The 12,029-nt window shown below is 54.4% G+C and overlaps 1 protein-coding gene across 2 annotated transcripts in view; it reads left to right on the top strand.

The window, feature by feature from the left end:
• Positions 1–12,029, top strand: part of KIF6 (kinesin family member 6) — a 642,838-nt gene that overhangs the window by 7,340 nt on the left and 623,469 nt on the right. For both annotated transcript variants that reach the window (XM_073671717.1, XM_073671718.1), the window contains exons 2-3: positions 5,822–5,931; positions 7,630–7,704. In XM_073671717.1, the coding sequence (XP_073527818.1) occupies positions 5,822–5,931; positions 7,630–7,704 (185 nt within the window). The remainder of the gene's footprint in view (positions 1–5,821; positions 5,932–7,629; positions 7,705–12,029) is intronic.

Below are 12,029 nucleotides of genomic sequence, written 5' to 3'. Positions count from 1 at the left end.
AAGAAAAAAGCAGCTAACAGTCTATTCAGTAGGACTATCAGCTGTGTATCCACCAGACTTCTGCACAACACAACTGATGGTCCCAACCCCATTTATAAGGCAAGAAATCCCACTTATTAAACCTGACAGGGCACACCTGTGAAGTGAAGACCATTTCCGGTGACTACCTCTTGAAGCTCATCAAGAGAATGCCAAGAGTGTGCAAAGCAGTCATCAAAGCAAAAGGTGGCTACTTTGAAGAACCTAGAATATAAGGCATATTTTCAGTTGTTTCACACTTTTTTGTTAAGTATATAATTCCACATGTGTTAATTCATAGTTTTGATGCCTTCAGTGTGAATGTACAATTTTCATAGTCATGAAATACAGAAAATGGCCGCGCCGGGCCGCTCAGAGCCTGACATGTGCAGAGCCTTCCCAGGCGTGGGTTCAGCCACACTCAATCCTGCTGAGCTTTCCTGCTATGCTCCTAGCAGGTTCCAACATAGAACAACACTAATCCTTAGTGCAGGGATTTTAAAGGACCTGTGGCAAGAGCCACTGGAAAACCCGGGTTGGAGGGAGGACGCTGCCCCACTACCTTCCTGTAGCCTCCTCCAAGAAATGAAGGCCCTGCCAAGTTTTACTTAATCTGCCTTAGCCAGATAGCCTGACCAGGTCATTGCTCACCTTCATTCCTGCATTGCAGCCGCAGCTGTGTCTGTGACTGCAATGCACTCCAATGGATTTAATAGGTCTCTGTACACATTCTGGGGGATATATAACGTCCCTCGTATACGATCCCGGTCACTGCCTCACAATATATAATTAATTAATTTGTGATTGTGATCTATATCCCGTGCTATGCTTGTGTTGCTTTCTGTACATGTCATTTATTGTTAAAGATTTAAAAAAAAAAAAATAAAAAATGGCGCGGGGTCCCCTGTAATGTTATTAACCAGCAGAGGTTAAGCAGACAGCTGGGGCAGATGTTTGAAGCCTGTGAAGGGGGTAATACCCATGGAGTTTTGCATGCTATTAATATTCACTCACAGCTGTATACTTAGCCTTTACTAGTTATTAAAATGGGGGACTCCAAAAAAAAATTGATGTGGGGTGCCCCTGTTTTAACAACCAGCAAAGCTAGGCAGACAGCTGGGGGCTGATATTAATAGCCTAGGACGGGGTCATGACTATTGGCCCCCTCCCATTCTACAAACATCAGCTCTTAATACCCATAAGATGCACCAATTCTGGCATTTAGCCTCCACTCTTCCCACTTGACCTGTGGTGGTGGCACGTGGTCTAATAGGGCTGGGGTTGATGTCAGCTTCGTATTGGCAGCTGACATCAAGCCCAGAGGTTAGTAATGAAGAGACGGCTATAAGATGCCCCCATTACTAACCCCATAGTCAAATAGTGAAGTAAAACGCCCACACCCAGAATAAAATAATAATAACTCTAAATTTTTAAACGAAAAGCCTTCTAGCACTACAGCTTTGCAGCGCTGACGTCCTGGGTTCAAATCCCACCAAGGACAACATCTGGAAGGAGTTTGCATGTTCTCCCCGTGTTTGCGTGGTTTTCCTCCGGGTTCTCCGGTTTCCTCCCACACTCCACAGACATACCCCAATGGGGACAGTGCCCATAATATCTGTAAAGCGCTGTGGAATTAATGGCGCTATATAAGTGAGTAAAATAAATACTTACTTCCCATTTTATTGAAGCCCATGTCACCTGCAATAAAAATAAAATAATAAAAGCAACTTTATCCTCACCTCTCCAACGTGAATAAAATAATCCATGTGTCCCGCGACAGGTCTAACTCTGCTACATATAGATGGCAGGCTGCATAGTAGCTTGATGCGACCATCCAGCCTGCCATCCTGCAGAGATACTGAGGAGCTCGTGCTTGCGCACCTCTGTGTCTCGCAGTGACGTGATAAAGTTGAGCGGGGTTCATATCCAATGAACACTGTTCACCTCATTGACATCACTGTGAGTGTGGGAAAGGTCATCGGAGTTAATATCCAATGAAATCCGATCATCTCAATGAAGTCAGCGCGCGGCGCGGGAAAGTTCTCACCGCCTGGGAATCTCCATGGGTATTACCCCCTTCCGAGGCTATAAACATCTGCCCCAGCTGTCCGCTTTCCCTCTGCTGGTTAATAAGATTACGGGGGACCCCCACGCCATTTTTTTCAGAAATGTAATAATTTAATGCTAAAATAAATATACAGTAAACTACACAGTCACTGTACTAATTCTATATGTCCATGACATCTTTCTATCACACTATGTATGTATGTATAGGTATTCTCTCTATTCTATATTGTCGGGTACCGCTCTATTGTAACTGTATGCGGCTGATGAATTGTCGGGTTTCAAGGAGACGGGTGCATAAAAATCAGACGGCACTCCCATGGGTCGAGTGCCGTGCAATTATTTTTTTCTCGCACCCATTGACGTTAGTCTCGTCATAGATACGCAGCAATACGCACCATGCTGTTATTTTTTTTCTCAGTCCGATTTCAGCTGAGAAAAAAATCGCAGATGAGATGTCGCTCATAGATTAACATCCGAGTGCAATCCGATTTTTTTATCAGATTACACTCATCTGTTTTTATCGCAAATGAGTATGAGCCCTAAGAGTTGTCGTAGCACATCGGCGTTCTGTTCTCTGCTGTCCTCCTCTGTGTCCTCTCTGTATTGGTCTCTGCTGACCTCCTCTGTGTCCTCTCTGTATTGGTCTCTGCTGACCTCCTCTGTGTCTTCTCTGTATTGTTCTCTGCTGACCTCCTCTGTGTCCTCTCTGTATTGGTCTCTGCTGACCTCCTCTGTGTCCTCTCTGTATTAGTCTCTGCTGACCTCCTCTGTGTCCTCTCTGTATTAGTCTCTGCTGACCTCCTCTGTGTCCTCTCTGTATTGGTCTCTGCTGACCTCCTCTGTGTCCTCTCTGTATTGGTCTCTGCTGACCTCCTCTGTGTCCTCTCTGTATTGGTCTCTGCTGACCTCCTCTGTGTCTTCTCTGTATTGGTCTCTGCTGACCTCCTCTGTGTCCTCTCTGTATTGGTCTCTGCTGACCTCCTCTGTGTCTTCTCTGTATTGGTCTCTGCTGACCTCCTCTGTGTCTTCTCTGTATTGGTCTCTGCTGACCTCCTCTGTGTCCTCTCTGTATTGGTCTCTGCTGTCCTCCTCTGTGTCCTCTCTGTATTGGTCTCTGCTGACCTCCTCTGTGTCCTCTCTGTATTGGTCTCTGCTGACCTCCTCTGTGTCCTCTCTGTATTGGTTTCTGCTGACCTCCTCTGTGTCCTCTCTGTATTAGTCTCTTGTGACCTCCTCTGTGTCCTCTCTGTATTGGTCTCTGCTGACCTCCTCTGTGTCCTCTCTGTATTAGTCTCTGCTGTCCTCCTCTGTGTCCTCTCTGTATTAGTCTCTGCTGTCCTCCTCTGTGTCCTCTCTGTATTAGTCTCTGCTGTCCTCCTCTGTGTCCTCTCTGTATTGGTCTCTGCTGACCTCCTCTGTGTCCTCTCTGTATTGGTCTCTGCTGACCTCCTCTGTGTCCTCTCTGTATTGGTCTCTGCTGACCTCCTATGTGTCCTCTCTGTATTGGTCTCTGCTGACCTCCTCTGTGTCCTCTCTGTATTGGTCTCTGCTGACCTCCTCTGTGTCCTCTCTGTATTGGTCTCTGCTGACCTCCTCTGTGTCTTCTCTGTATTGGTCTCTGCTGACCTCCTCTGTGTCCTCTCTGTATTGGTCTCTGCTGTCCTCCTCTGTGTCCTCTCTGTAATGGTCTCTGCTGCTGACCTTCTCTGTGTCCTCTCTGTATTGGTCTCTGCTGACCTCCTCTGTGTCCTCTCTGTATTGGTCTCTGCTGACCTCCTCTGTGTCCTCTCTGTATTGGTCTCTGCTGACCTCCTCTGTGTCCTCTCTGTATTGGTTTCTGCTGACCTCCTCTGTGTCCTCTCTGTATTAGTCTCTGCTGACCGCCTCTGTGTCCTCTCTGTATTAGTCTCTGCTGACCTCCTCTGTGTCCTCTCCGTATTAGTCTCTGCTGACCTCCTCTGTGTCCTCTCCGTATTAGTCTCTGCTGACCTCCTCTGTGTCCTCTCTGTATTAGTCTCTGCTGACCTCCTCTGTATCCTCTCTGTATTAGTCTCTGCTGACCTCCTCTGTGTCTTCTCTGTATTGGTCTCTGCTGACCTCCTCTGTGTCTTCTCTGTATTGGTCTCTGCTGACCTCCTCTGTGTCTTCTCTGTAATAGTCTCTGCTGACCTCCTCTGTGTCCTCTCTGTATTGGTCTCTGCTGACCTCCTCTGTGTCTTCTCTGTATTAGTCTCTGCTGACCTCCTCTGTGTCTTCTCTGTATTAGTCTCTGCTGACCTCCTCTGTGTCCTCTCTGTATTGGTCTCTGCTGACCTCCTCTGTGTCTTCTCTGTATTGGTCTCTGCTGACCTCCTCTGTGTCCTCTCTGTATTGGTCTCTGCTGTCCTCCTCTGTGTCCTCTCTGTATTGGTCTCTGCTGACCTCTGTGTCCTCTCTGTATTGGTCTCTGCTGACCTCCTCTGTGTCTTCTCTGTATTGGTCTCTGCTGACCTCCTCTGTGTCCTCTCTGTATTGGTCTCTGCTGACCTCCTCTGTGTCCTCTCTGTATTGGTCTCTGCTGACCTCCTCTGTGTCCTCTCTGTATTGGTCTCTGCTGACCTCCTCTGTGTCCTCTCTGTATTGGTCTCTGCTGACCTCCTCTGTGTCCTCTCTGTATTGGTCTCTGCTGACCTCCTCTGTGTCCTCTCTGTATTGGTCTCTGCTGACCTCCTCTGTGTCCTCTCTGTATTGGTCTCTGCTGACCTCCTCTGTGTCCTCTCTGTATTGGTCTCTGCTGACCTCCTCTGTGTCCTCTCTGTATTGGTCTCTGCTGACCTCCTCTGTGTCCTCTCTGTATTGGTCTCTGCTGACCTCCTCTGTGTCCTCTCTGTATTGGTCTCTGCTGACCTCCTCTGTGTCCTCTCTGTATTGGTCTCTGCTGACCTCCTCTGTGTCCTCTCTGTATTGGTCTCTGCTGACCTCCTCTGTGTCCTCTCTGTATTGGTCTCTGCTGTCCTCCTCTGTGTCCTCTCTGTATTGGTCTCTGCTGACCTCCTCTGTGTCCTCTCTGTATTGGTCTCTGCTGACCTCCTCTGTGTCTTCTCTGTATTGGTCTCTGCTGACCTCCTCTGTGTCTTCTCTGTATTGGTCTCTGCTGACCTCCTCTGTGTCTTCTCTGTATTGGTCTCTGCTGACCTCCTCTGTGTCCTCTCTGTATTGGTCTCTGCTGACCTCCTCTGTGTCCTCTCTGTATTGGTCTCTGCTGTCCTCCTCTGTGTCTTCTCTGTATTGGTCTCTGCTGACCTCCTCTGTGTCCTCTCTGTATTGGTCTCTGCTGACCTCCTCTGTGTCCTCTCTGTATTGGTCTCTGCTGTCCTCCTCTGTGTCCTCTCTGTATTGGTCTCTGCTGACCTCCTCTGTGTCCTCTCTGTATAGGTCTCTGCTGACCTCCTCTGTGTCCTCTCTGTATAGGTCTCTGCTGACCTCCTCTGTGTCCTCTCTGTATTGGTCTCTGCTGACCTCCTCTGTGTCTTCTCTGTATTGGTCTCTGCTGACCTCCTCTGTGTCCTCTCTGTATTGGTCTCTGCTGACCTCCTCTGTGTCCTCTCTGTATTGGTCTCTGCTGACCTCCTCTGTGTCTTCTCTGTATTGGTCTCTGCTGACCTCCTCTGTGTCTTCTCTGTATTGGTCTCTGCTGACCTCCTCTGTGTCCTCTCTGTATTGGTCTCTGCTGACCTCCTCTGTGTCCTCTGTATAGATCTATTCCGTTAATAATGAAGACCCTGCAGCTTCCTCCCTGGAGATCATCGTCCCCCGGGACCTGGCAGACGGATTTGTCAATAATAAGCGGGAGAGTTATAAGTTCCGGTACGATCTGTTTACTTTTATTTAAAGAGTTAGTTTATGGCCTGTTATCATAACAAGAGACCACCCATCAGACGCAATACACAGGTATATGGACATTTTCCAATCAAGACCACCACGATAGTCCCCACAAGTCTATGCACCATCCCAGGTCATTAATGATATCTCCATGGATGTATTCACCACCATAGACCACCAGGGATATCTCCATATGAATATATTTACGTTACCCTAGACCATGATGGATATCTCCATGAATCTCTGCACCTCCGTAGCCCACCAGGATTCTCTCTATGAATGTATTGAGCCCCCACCTCACATAGACCTAGAGGGACGGCTCCATGAGTTCAGTCACCACCCAGGGCCTCCCTGCCGTCCTGTGCGCTGAGAGCTGTGGACTTTCCTCCTGGGTGAAGTATGTGCCCCCCCGCTCCTCTCATATTCTGAGCAGGTGCCCCCCGCTCCTCTCATATTCTGAGCAGGTGCCCCCCGCTCCTCTCATATTCTGAGCAGGTGCCCCCCGCTCCTCTCATATTCTGAGCAGGTGCCCCCCGCTCCTCTCATATTCTGAGCCGGTGGCCCCATCCCCTCTTATATTCTGAGCCGGTGGCCCCATCCCCTCTTATGTTCTGAGCCGGTGGCCCCATCCCCTCTTATATTCTGAGCCGGTGGCCCCTCTTATATTCTGAGCCGGTGGCCCCATCCCCTCTTATATTCTGAGCCGGTGGCCCCTCTTATATTCTGAGCCGGTGGCCCCTCATATTCGGAGCCGGTGGCCCCATCCCCTCTTATATTCGGAGCCGGTGGCCCCATCCCCTCTTATGTTCTGAGCCGGTGGCCCCATCCCCTCTTATGTTCTGAGCCGGTGGCCCCATCCCCTCTTATGTTCTGAGCCGGTGGCCCCATCCCCTCTTATGTTCTGAGCCGGTGGCCCCATCCCCTCTTATGTTCTGAGCCGGTGGCCCCATCCCCTCTTATGTTCTGAGCCGGTGGCCCCATCCCCTCTTATGTTCTGAGCCTGTGGCCCCATCCCCTCTTATATTCTGAGCCGGTGGCCCCATCCCCTCTTATGTTCTGAGCCGGTGGCCCCATCCCCTCTTATGTTCTGAGCCGGTGGCCCCATCCCCTCTTATATTCTGAGCTGGTGGCCCCTCTTATATTCTGAGCCGGTGGCCCCTCTTATATTCTGAGCCGGTGGCCCCTCTTATATTCTGAGCCTGTGGCCCCATCCCCTCTTATATTCTGAGCCGGTGGCCCCTCTTATATTCTGAGCCGGTGGCCCCTCTCCCCTTATATTCTGAGCCAGTTCCCCTCCCCTCTTATATTCAGGCCCATGGTCGGTTTCTATTCCCCCCCCCCCCCCCCCCCCCGTCCATGTGTTTCATTTCCTCGGCCTGCTCCGTTAGACGCTGTACACACCCAGCAGTAGGGGCCGTCTATGCACCTGGCTCAGCGCGGCTCGGCCCCCCAACAATATAAATGCCACATTAATACGATTTTACTGCCCAGAACTAATCTCAGCCATCAATTTACTGACAATAGTAGGAGCCGGCTCTTCGGCTGAACACTGGGGGGCTTTGTTTCATTCTGTGCTCGGTTTATGAGCTGGGGGGTTTCTTTACAGAAACATTGGGGTTATGAATCGAGCTCTGTTTCACACTCAGAGGTGCTAAAAGTTCCTAATTCTTGGATATTTTGCAGGTTTCAAGAGACTTTCGACCAAGAAACAAAGCAGGAAGCCATATTTGAACGTATCGCGAAACCAGTAGCAGAAAGGTAAGATGACTGCTCTGCGGGAAATAACGGGGCCCCGTACAAAATCCAGCACCAGCCCAGAGCACCCTGCGCTGTACGGATCGGGTTTGTCCGGTGGCTCCTGGCTCATCCGGTGACTGCTCCGCGGGCTGTGCAGACTGCGCTGTACGGATCGGGTTTGTCTGGTGGCTCTTGGCTCATCCGGTGACTGCTCCGCGGACTGTGCAGACTGCGCTGTACGGATCGGGTTTGTCTGGTGGCTCTTGGCTCATCCGGTGACTGCTCCGCGGGCTGTGCAGACTGTGCTGTACGGATCGGGTTTGTCCGGTGGCTCTTGGCTCATCCGGTGACTGCTCCGCGGGCTGTGCAGACTGCGCTGTACGGATCGGGTTTGTCCGGTGCCTCCTGGCTCATCCGGTGACTGCTCCGCGGGCTGTGCAGACTGCGCTGTACGGATCGGGTTTGTCTGGTGGCTCTTGGCTCATCCGGTGACTGCTCCGCGGGCTGTGCAGACTGTGCTGTACGGATCGGGTTTGTCCGGTGGCTCCTGGCTCATCCGGTGACTGCTGTGCAGGCTGTGCTGTACGGATCGGGTTTGTCCGGTGGCTCTTGGCTCATCCGGTGACTGCTCCGCGGGCTGTGCAGACTGTGCTGTACGGATCGGGTTTGTCCGGTGGCTCTTGGCTCATCCGGTGACTGCTCCGCGGGCTGTGCAGACTGCGCTGTACGGATCGGGTTTGTCCGGTGCCTCCTGGCTCATCCGGTGACTGCTCCGCGGGCTGTGCAGACTGTGCTGTACGTATCGGGTTTGTCCGGTGGCTCTTGGCTCATCCGGTGACTGCTCCGCGGGCTGTGCAGACTGTGCTGTACGGATCGGGTTTGTCCGGTGGCTCTTGGCTCATCCGGTGACTGCTCCGCGGGCTGTGCAGACTGCGCTGTACGGATCGGGTTTGTCCGGTGCCTCCTGGCTCATCCGGTGACTGCTCCGCGGGCTGTGCAGACTGTGCTGTACGTATCGGGTTTGTCTGGTGCCTCCTGGCTCATCCGGTGACTGCTCCGCGGGCTGTGCAGACTGTGCTGTACGTATCGGGTTTGTCCGGTGGCTCCTGGCTCATCCGGTGACTGCTCCGCGGGCTGTGCAGGCTGTGCTGTACGGATCGGGTTTGTCCGGTGGCTCTTGGCTCATCCGGTGACTGCTCCGCGGGCTGTGCAGACTGTGCTGTACGGATCGGGTTTGTCCGGTGCCTCCTGGCTCATCCGGTGACTGCTCCGCGGGCTGTGCAGACTGTGCTGTACGTATCGGGTTTGTCTGGTGCCTCCTGGCTCATCCGGTGACTGCTCCGCGGGCTGTGCAGACTGTGCTGTACGTATCGGGTTTGTCCGGTGGCTCCTGGCTCATCCGGTGACTGCTCCGCGGGCTGTGCAGGCTGTGCTGTACGGATCGGGTTTGTCCGGTGGCTCTTGGCTCATCCGGTGACTGCTCTGCGGGCTGTGCAGGCTGTGCTGTACGGATCGGGTTTGTCCGGTGGCTCCTGGCTCATCCGGTGACTGCTCCGCGGGCTGTGCAGACTGTGCTGTACGGATCGGGTTTGTCCGGTGGCTCCTGGCTCATCCGTTGACTGCTCCGCGGGCTGTGCAGACTGCGCTGTACGGATCGGGTTTGTTCGGTGGCTCTTGGCTCATCCGTTGACTGCTCCGCGGACTGTGCAGACTGCGCTGTACGGATCGGGTTTGTCCGGTGGCTCTTGGCTCATCCGTTGACTGCTCCGCGGACTGTGCAGACTGCGCTGTACGGATCGGGTTTGTCCGGTGGCTCTTGGCTCATCCGTTGACTGCTCCGCGGGCTGTGCAGACTGTGCTGTACGTATCGGGTTTGTCCGGTGGCTCCTGGCTCAACCGGTGACTGCTGTGCAGGCTGTGCTGTACGGATCGGGTTTGTCCGGTGGCTCTTGGCTCATCCGGTGACTGCTCCGCGGGCTGTGCAGACTGTGCTGTACGGATCGGGTTTGTCCGGTGGCTCTTGGCTCATCCGGTGACTGCTCCGCGGGCTGTGCAGACTGTGCTGTACGGATCGGGTTTGTCCGGTGGCTCCTGGCTCATCCGTTGACTGCTCCGCGGGCTGTGCAGACTGCGCTGTACGTATCGGGTTTGTCCGGTGGCTCTGGGCTCATCCGGTGACTGCTCCGCGGGCTGTGCAGACTGTGCTGTATGTATCGGGTTTGTCCGGTGGCTCTTGGCTCATCCGGTGACTGCTCCGCGGACTGTGCAGACTGTGCTGTACGGATCGGGTTTGTCCGGTGGCTCTTGGCTCATCCGGTGACTGCTCCGCGGGCTGTGCAGACTGTGCTGTACGGATCGGGTTTGTCCGGTGGCTCTTGGCTCATCCGGTGACTGCTCCACGGGCTGTGCAGACTGTGCTGTACGTATCGGGTTTGTCCGGTGGCTCTTGGCTCATCCGGTGACTGCTCCGCGGACTGTGCAGACTGTGCTGTACGTATCGGGTTTGTCCGGTGGCTCTTGGCTCATCCGGTGACTGCTCCGCGGACTGTGCAGACTGTGCTGTACGGATCGGGTTTGTCCGGTGGCTCTTGGCTCATCCGGTGACTGCTCCGCGGGCTGTGCAGACTGTGCTGTACGGATCGGGTTTGTCCGGTGGCTCTTGGCTCATCCGTTGACTGCTCCGCGGACTGTGCAGACTGCGCTGTACGGATCGGGTTTGTCCGGTGGCTCTTGGCTCATCCGTTGACTGCTCCGCGGACTGTGCAGACTGCGCTGTACGGATCGGGTTTGTCCGGTGGCTCTTGGCTCATCCGTTGACTGCTCCGCGGGCTGTGCAGACTGTGCTGTACGTATCGGGTTTGTCCGGTGGCTCCTGGCTCAACCGGTGACTGCTGTGCTGTACGGATCGGGTTTGTCCGGTGGCTCTTGGCTCATCCGGTGACTGCTCCGCGGGCTGTGCAGACTGTGCTGTACGGATCGGGTTTGTCCGGTGCCTCCTGGCTCATCCGGTGACTGCTCCGCGGACTGTGCAGACTGTGCTGTACGGATCGGGTTTGTCCGGTGGCTCTTGGCTCATCCGGTGACTGCTCCGCGGGCTGTGCAGACTGTGCTGTACGGATCGGGTTTGTCCGGTGGCTCTTGGCTCATCCGTTGACTGCTCCGCGGACTGTGCAGACTGCGCTGTACGGATCGGGTTTGTCCGGTGGCTCTTGGCTCATCCGTTGACTGCTCCGCGGACTGTGCAGACTGCGCTGTACGGATCGGGTTTGTCCGGTGGCTCTTGGCTCATCCGTTGACTGCTCCGCGGGCTGTGCAGACTGTGCTGTACGTATCGGGTTTGTCCGGTGGCTCCTGGCTCAACCGGTGACTGCTGTGCTGTACGGATCGGGTTTGTCCGGTGGCTCTTGGCTCATCCGGTGACTGCTCCGCGGGCTGTGCAGACTGTGCTGTACGGATCGGGTTTGTCCGGTGCCTCCTGGCTCATCCGGTGACTGCTCCGCGGGCTGTGCAGACTGTGCTGTACGTATCGGGTTTGTCTGGTGCCTCCTGGCTCATCCGGTGACTGCTCCGCGGGCTGTGCAGACTGTGCTGTACGTATCGGGTTTGTCCGGTGGCTCCTGGCTCATCCGGTGACTGCTCCGCGGGCTGTGCAGGCTGTGCTGTACGGATCGGGTTTGTCCGGTGGCTCTTGGCTCATCCGGTGACTGCTCTGCGGGCTGTGCAGGCTGTGCTGTACGGATCGGGTTTGTCCGGTGGCTCCTGGCTCATCCGGTGACTGCTCCGCGGGCTGTGCAGACTGTGCTGTACGGATCGGGTTTGTCCGGTGGCTCCTGGCTCATCCGTTGACTGCTCCGCGGGCTGTGCAGACTGCGCTGTACGGATCGGGTTTGTTCGGTGGCTCTTGGCTCATCCGTTGACTGCTCCGCGGACTGTGCAGACTGCGCTGTACGGATCGGGTTTGTCCGGTGGCTCTTGGCTCATCCGTTGACTGCTCCGCGGACTGTGCAGACTGCGCTGTACGGATCGGGTTTGTCCGGTGGCTCTTGGCTCATCCGTTGACTGCTCCGCGGGCTGTGCAGACTGTGCTGTACGTATCGGGTTTGTCCGGTGGCTCCTGGCTCAACCGGTGACTGCTGTGCAGGCTGTGCTGTACGGATCGGGTTTGTCCGGTGGCTCTTGGCTCATCCGGTGACTGCTCCGCGGGCTGTGCAGACTGTGCTGTACGGATCGGGTTTGTCCGGTGGCTCTTGGCTCATCCGGTGACTGCTCCGCGGGCTGTGCAGACTGTGCTGTACGGATCGGGTTTGTCCGGTGGCTCCTGGCTCATCCGTTGACTGCTCCGCGGG

Source organism: Phyllobates terribilis, unplaced genomic scaffold (assembly GCF_046119375.1).
Source record: "Phyllobates terribilis strain yellow unplaced genomic scaffold, ASM4611937v1 Scaffold_3__8_contigs__length_932513732, whole genome shotgun sequence".
Lineage (NCBI taxonomy): Eukaryota > Metazoa > Chordata > Amphibia > Anura > Dendrobatidae > Phyllobates > Phyllobates terribilis.
The sequence above is the reverse complement of the archived record's forward strand: the minus strand, read 5'-3'. Positions and strand labels throughout refer to the sequence as shown.